Consider the following 7662-nt stretch of genomic DNA (forward strand, 5'->3'; position numbering starts at 1 on the left):
TACATGTCCTAAGTATGACTTATTTATCTATCATAGATATTTTTTAAATATTTGGTTAGAACTACAATCCTAAAAATATACTTTATAATAATTTAATACTAATAAAAACATAAAAATAAATATGTTAAATTATATAAAAATCAAGTTTAATTTATTTATAATATAAACATGTTTTTAATATCTAATATAATATTTTAGATAATAATTTATTTCAAATATATTTTATAATAAAAATTTTAAATAGAATATAAATTTTCCAATCTTTTTCATTTTGATTTTTTTAATTAACGTATAGAATCTTACAATTTTTACTATTTTGATTTTTTAATCAATGTATACATAAATAAAAAGTACAAAAGGTAAATATATATTACAAATTTTATTTTATCAAAAATTAAACTTTTTAAAAAAATTAATTCATTATTAAAGAGTATTTTTTATTACATAAAAGAACTAATCTCCTTCGAAAATTTGATAAATATCAAATAAATGAACAAATCTTTTAAATTTATATTTTATAATATGATAATTTAAATATATATGTTTCTTTAATTAAAATATAATTTTTATTTTTAAAAATATATTTTTTTAGGATAAAAAAATATGTGTGTGTGGTAGTGAAAGCATGTGCCCCCTCTCTTTTTCGTGGATTCGTACCTATATATATATATAATTATGATATTATCGTAAATAGTAAGAAAATGCACATAGATAAATGTGTTAAAAAAATTAAATTAAAAAATAGTTATTAATTATATAAAATTCAGAGCAATATAAACGTGTCAGTCCAATAAAAAAGCATACAAACATTCGTCATAATTTTTTTTCCACTATCCTATGAAATTTATCTTCCCTCAGTTTTCAATTTCAATCCAAAGTGAAAAGAAGTGTGTCACGTGTCCTCTTCCAATAACTTTGGTTTATCCAAAGTCAGAATCAGAATCCAAATCCAATGTTTTGTAATGTGATTTCTGTAAATATTGCCCCGCTTACCACATTTCAAATTTCAAACCCCAACGGTCGAATTTTCATTAAGGCAAGTTCAATCTTCACGCACACTTTCCTTGTAACCAAATCGAATTCATTTCTGAGAAACCACTTTTTTATCACCATCATCATTCATCACCATTACATAACCCCCTTTTTCTAATTTATGCTGCAATTTATTTTTATCTTTATAATAATAATAATTATTATTATTCTTGCGGAATTCAAAGTTCAAACAGTTTGGTCGTTTTATCAATGGAGGATAATCAATGGTGTCTCTATGACCATGACCCACTTCTTCTCACAGACGTTTCTATGCAACAAGATTCCTCTTCTTATACTCACTGCTTCAATTGTAAGAGCGAACCCTTCAACTTTTCTCATTCATTTTCTTTCTCTCTCCTCTTCTGGAAGCAGCATTTTTTTTGTTTTTTCAATTTCCAAGTTCTTAACTTGATGATCTCCTCGTGCACCCTTTTGGATTGTTTGTCATTTTTTGTTTTCTTTTTGACGTGACAGCTCTTTCACAAACATCACTGAGCTCTCAGAGTTTGGCTATGGCGTATGAGCCTGCGTCTCGTGGTGACAGCCCCAGTATCGGTTAGGACACTGAACTGAGAAGAAAATGAAATATTGAATCTTTTCTTGTCTTGGATGAACCCCATTTTGTGATTTTGATGAGGGTTGTGGGTTGCTGCTGCAGGGTTTTCTCGGGAAAACGGAAATTTTGAAGGGAACAGCGTGAAATTCGACGACCCGGTAGTGTCAAATGTGTTTCATGGTAATGGCCTAATGGGGTTAGGGTTTGCAAGCACAATTCAAGATTTTTAATTTTTATAATTTTTGAATTTTTTGGTGTCTGAGTGTCACTTGGGATCTGATCATTTGATAGAATATGATGGGATTATATGGTTTCAGGAAGATCAATTTTGGGGTATTCTCTGACATCCCCAGATTTGGTCGTTTGTGCTGGCTCACCAGATATTGCCGGAATCAGCTATGGTGATTCCCCTGAGTTGTTGAAGAACAAACATTGCAAGAATGTGGATACATCTATGGAGCTTTCTCTAGATTATGGAATCAACGGGTCTCAAGTTGAAATTGACAATGGCCACAGGACCACAACTGTTAAATTCTCCAACTTTTGTCAAACTTTTGAGCAAGGGGAAGAACCACTATCCCCTGAAGCCTCCTTTGAGCTTCTTCCTCCCCTTTTAGCCAAGGATGAATCACCCCAAGATCACCCTCCTAGTGAGTTCAACTCTTGTTATCTCTAATGGTAGTTAAAGGTTTTATAATTTGAACATGGCTCTACATGATGTGATGTTGCTAATGCTGGTTATAGTACAAATTCATGATTGTTATCTAACAAAGTTTAGCTTTAAATTCAGGAGATAATGAGATGCTAGAAGATATTGGAGTGTCTCAGGAGGCAGAATTGGAGTCATCAGAAGTACGTCTCTTTGTGAATGATGATAGATTTTTATTTTGAACAGGAAAAACGAGAGTGATAATGTGTGGTCTCATTTTCAATGATGTTTTTGTAGGATGCCGAGGATATTGAGGTGGAAGAGAAGTTTAAGAGGCTGAAAAGAGACTTTGAGTGTCAGAGAAAGGAGCTGGCAGAAACAAGGAAGGAGTTGGGTGAGGTCAAGAGGGAGAATCAACAAAAGAGTAGAGAATGCCAAGAAGCTTTGAATTCCTTGAAAGAGCTTCAGAATGAGCTAATGCGAAAATCCATGCACGTAGGATCTTTGGGTATGCATATCCCTTTTTCTGTACTTATCATATAACTAAACATGTAAGGTTTTGTTACTTTTGTGTATCTAATCAACCAATGTTTTTGGCTATGCAGCATTTGCCATTGAGGGGCAAGTGAAAGAGAAAAGTAGGTGGTTTTCATCGCTGAGAGACTTGACAAGGAAATTGAAGGTACTAATGTGCTAACAAAGTTGATTGACATACCAAGAAGGGTAAATATATGTTTGTAACGTGTTAATAAATTTGATTGGATAGATTATGAAAATGGAACACATCAAGCTATTAGAAGAAGCAGAGGCAAGCAAACAATATCAAGCAGATATGAGAGAAATGGGGCTTATTATCAACTCCAAAAGTAAGCAGATATTTGTTACAATATAGCTTATTATCTTATACACGTTAATAGTTTGCGGTTTTGCATTTGTGCATAATCTAATTCCTCAATTTGTATTATAGTGAATGAACAACTGGAGTCCCATGAAGACCTCATGTACAAATATATTGAAGGGGCTAAGGAACGGAAAGAGCTTTACAATAAGGTTTTGGAGTTGAGAGGTAAGCAGTGCAGATCTTGTTTTCTTAAACTTGGGTTTGTCTGGATAAACTTTTTTAGAAACGTTTAAAGGAAAAAAAATACAAGAAAAAAATGAAATTAACTTCATAAGCTAAAAAAAAGATTTTAAAGAAACTAGTATAAAAAAATTTCTACAAATTAATTTATACATAAGATAATTTTAACTAATAGATAAGTTTATTTATTTATTTTTTAATTTTCTTTTACTATAATTGTTTATAGAAAAATTTATCTAAACAGATTCAAAATTAGTTATAAATATGCATGATGGTTCACCAACTATACTAATTTTTTTTTCCACAGGAAACATAAGGGTCTTTTGCCGTTGTAGGCCTCTCAAAAATACAAGAAAAAAATGAAATTAACTTCATAAGCTAAAAAAAAGATTTTAAAGAAACTAGTATAAAAAAATTTCTACAAATTAATTTATACATAAGATAATTTTAACTAATAGATAAGTTTATTTATTTATTTATTTTTTTTTAATTTTCTTTTACTATAATTGTTTATAGAAAAATTTATCTAAACAGATTCAAAATTAGTTATAAATATGCATGATGGTTCACCAACTATACTAATTTTTTTTTTCCACAGGAAACATAAGGGTCTTTTGCCGTTGTAGGCCTCTCAATGCCGAAGAGATAGCCTCAGGAGCAACAATGGCCTTAGATTTTGAATCTGCGAAAGATGGTGAGCTAACTGTAATGTCAAATGGAGCTCCTAAAAAGACTTTCAAGTACGATGCTGTCTTTGGTCCCCAAGCTGAGCAAGGTAACTGTGCTTTAATGGCATGAATTCTTTAGGATGGCGTCCTGAATTGAACAGTAATGCTCATTTTGACTGATTTGTGTTGTTTTCTCTACAGCTGATATCTTTGAAGACACAGCACCATTTGCAACCTCAGTCCTAGATGGGTACAATGTATGCATTTTTGCATATGGGCAGACTGGGACAGGAAAAACTTTCACAATGGAGGGCACGGAAGAAGCTCGAGGTGTTAACTTCAGGACACTAGAAAAAATGTTTGACATAATCAAGGATAGACAGAAGCTCTACTGTTATGATATCTCTGTAAGTGTCTTAGAAGTGTACAATGAGCAAATAAGAGATTTGTTGGTTTCAGGAAATCATCCAGGAACAGCTGCAAAAAGGTAACAGCCAGTAAATATTTTCAACCTAACAGCATTTCCAATTGAAATTAGACAATGAAATTGAAGTGAAACTATAATCTCCAACACATTCCTCTTAATACACTCTTTTATCGATTAAGATTTATTCAAATCATAAAATCAGGAGATATTAACTGGGGTGTGAAACCTACCAACTTTTGTGTTTTTCGATAAATTTCAACTAATTAAAAAAAGTGTGTTCAAAAGAGTGTGCCCAGACTCATGACAGTATGTTCTTAACATGTACTTTCTCCGTTTTTTTTTTCATAGTCGTTTTGTCAGATTTTGTTGTTTTTTTTCATTGTCACTTTTCTAAAACTAATGACTTATTAATTTTCTTTTTCATTTTTACCCTTAATAATTAATGCATGTTTACTGAACAATGTGTCTATTCATTTTCTAATATTATTTATTCTCCAACCACCTAAAGGGTATAACAGAAAAATATGTAATAAATACTTTGAAAAACTAAAATATCAAAATTGTCTTAATTCTTGTGTATAACTTTAAAGACAATGAAAAAAAAATGGAGGGAGTATCTTTTTAGAATAGTAGCTGATGTGGTTTACAAAAATATGTTTAAATGTAGACTTGAAATAAGGCAAGCTGGTGAAGGAATGCATCACATTCCAGGATTGGTCGAAGCACATGTGAACAATATGACTGAAGTTTGGGAAGTCCTACAAACTGGTAGCAATGCAAGGGCAGTAAGCTCAACCAATTCCAATGAGCATAGCAGCCGATCGCACTGGTCAGCTTCAATTGTTTGTTTAAATTAGAATCCTAAACCATATTTGAATAGGATGGTTGGAGAAACACTGCTTATGATGGATTATTCTTTCTCTATACAGTATTCACTGTGTTATGGTTAAGGGGGAGAATTTGTTGAATGGGGAATGCACAAGAAGTAAGTTATGGCTTGTGGACCTAGCAGGCAGTGAGCGAGTGGCAAAGACAGAAGTTCATGGTGATAGACTGAAGGAGACACAAAATATTAATAGGTCTCTGTCTGCACTTGGTGATGTCATATCTGCTCTTGCAACAAAAAGTTCACACATCCCTTTCAGGTATTTTGAAAATATAAATATTAGCTCATGTTTCAATCACAAATGCTGAATTGGTCTATTGGTCAGTATTGAAGTTTTTCTTGTTATTCATGTTGCAGGAACTCCAAACTTACACACTTGCTGCAAGACTCATTAGGTACTTATTTCACCATGCTTCTTAAAGAAACTTTATCTAGATTTGCTTTTGAGCATGCATACCTGATTTCTATCCTCGGGGGTGTACGCAAATATGGTTATATAATTTGATGAACAATCTTGTTTTTCTAGGAGGAGATTCGAAGACACTCATGTTTGTACAGATCAGTCCTAATGAAAATGATTTGAGTGAGACAATTTGCTCTCTGAACTTTGCTAGTAGAGTAAGAGGAATAGAATTAGGCCCTGCAAGAAAGCAGTTGGACACTCTTGAACTTTTGAGACACAAACAAATGGTATGATTTATGTAATGCTGTTGTAGTATTTTGATTAAGTATCAACATTTCACTTCTTAACTATGATATTATATTTCATTTTCAATAACTTGATTCTCCTTTGTTAGGCTGAGAAAGTCAAACAAGAGGTAAAGCTGAAGGATTTCCAAATCAAGAAGATGGAGGAAACAATTCATGGATTAGAGTCCAAGATGAAGGAAAGAGATAGCAAAAACAAAAATCTGCAAGAGAAGGTATCATATCAAAGCAAAAAATTGAAAATTTTATCCTTATAAATAAACACCTCATCATTGTCTGCGTTCACTTTGAAGGTCAAGGAACTAGAATCACAACTTTTGGTTGAGAGAAAGCTCGCACGTCAACATGTAGACTCAAAAATAGCTGAGCAGCACCAAATGAAACATCAAGAAGAGCAAAATAATACACTTATGAGAGCAGCACTTGCAAATAGACCACTAGGAAGTCTCAAGAATCTCAATGATCCAGTGAGTGGTGGGTGGTGCAAAGACCAACAAACAAATTCAGCTAGACCACTAGAGAACAACAACATATTGAAACCTTGTATACCCTTTTCTACAATGGAGAGCTCCATCAAGTGCATTGATCATGCTGAGAAAGAAAACAATCCTGACATGTCTGACAAAGCCCTACTGCCGAAAAGGCCTGGAAGAGCTTCTATCTGCATGATGACACCACGTGTTCCTTCAGCCATTGCTTCAAGGAGAAACTCATTGATTCCACTCCCAAGTATACCTAGCTTAACCCAGTTCCCATCACCATTAGTACCAAAGGTTACAAACCAAGTTGATCAGAAAGATGTCAATGGGGAATCAGAAACTAACTATGTGCCTGCACAGACTCATTGTGATAGTCCCAAAGAAGTTAGAAGTGGCGTTAAAAGGATAGGTAGCATACTAAGAAGAAGCCTGCACAAGAAAATACAGGTGAAGTCTCCTCTTCAGCAGCATATGAGGAAGGTTGGTGTAAATGTAGGGATGGAGAAAGTTAGAGTTTCCATTGGGAGTAGAGGGAGATTGGCACCTAGGGTGCAAGGTGCTGGTAAAAGAGGAGCAGCTAAAGATATTCAACAAAAGAATAGTCATAAGGAAAAGGAAAGGGGATGGATTTAAAAGTTATGTTGATCTAGATTTTTTTATTTTATTTTATTTTTTGTGATGTGTGGATAGATGAAATTGTTTCTTGTGTGTTCACCCCTTTCAAGGAATATGAAAAATGATATGTTTTTCATATGGGAAATGCTTAAATTGTGTGAAAACTTGATGTGTACCCCTTAACGTGTATCTATGTTAAGAACTTATCTCATCCATAACCAGTACGACGTAGCCATTATATTTGTCTTGATGCACAATAATACTTTATTGAAAACACAGTTCTAAATAAACCAATAAGAATTCATTGTTGGTTCATACTAAATGCCTTGCAGGAAGAACACACTGTTCTAAGAATTTTATCATATTAATTACTTAAATAAATACTTAATACAATAAAGAAATGACTTGTATAAACATAAATAACATGATACTTTGTATACTAAAAGGTCAATATATTGTTGACATAGTTTTAACAATTAGACAAAATTGGTTGATCTGTTTGATTTGATTGAAAATTGGTCCTAAACTAGTCAAGTTGGTCAAGAGAATCATTTTGCATCG

The 7662-nt window shown here is 32.9% G+C and overlaps 1 protein-coding gene across 1 annotated transcript; it reads left to right on the forward strand.

Annotated features, from left to right (window-relative positions):
* The first annotated feature begins 985 nt into the window (after positions 1-985).
* On the forward strand, positions 986-7319 carry LOC109803048 (Di-glucose binding protein with Kinesin motor domain-containing protein). Its single transcript, XM_020364505.2, has 17 exons — positions 986-1342; positions 1507-1587; positions 1691-1768; positions 1906-2238; positions 2379-2440; positions 2535-2745; positions 2843-2919; positions 3004-3103; positions 3205-3303; positions 3917-4093; positions 4188-4473; positions 5081-5242; positions 5343-5558; positions 5657-5694; positions 5826-5989; positions 6097-6222; positions 6301-7319. The coding sequence occupies exons 1-17, from the start codon at positions 1243-1245 to the stop codon at positions 7117-7119; spliced, it is 3129 nt and encodes a 1042-aa protein (XP_020220094.1). The 5' UTR covers positions 986-1242; the 3' UTR covers positions 7120-7319.
* Positions 7320-7662: the final 343 nt, after the last annotated feature.

This window comes from Cajanus cajan, chromosome 10 (assembly GCF_000230855.2).
Source record: "Cajanus cajan strain Asha chromosome 10, NIPB_CcT2T_4, whole genome shotgun sequence".
Lineage (NCBI taxonomy): Eukaryota > Viridiplantae > Streptophyta > Magnoliopsida > Fabales > Fabaceae > Cajanus > Cajanus cajan.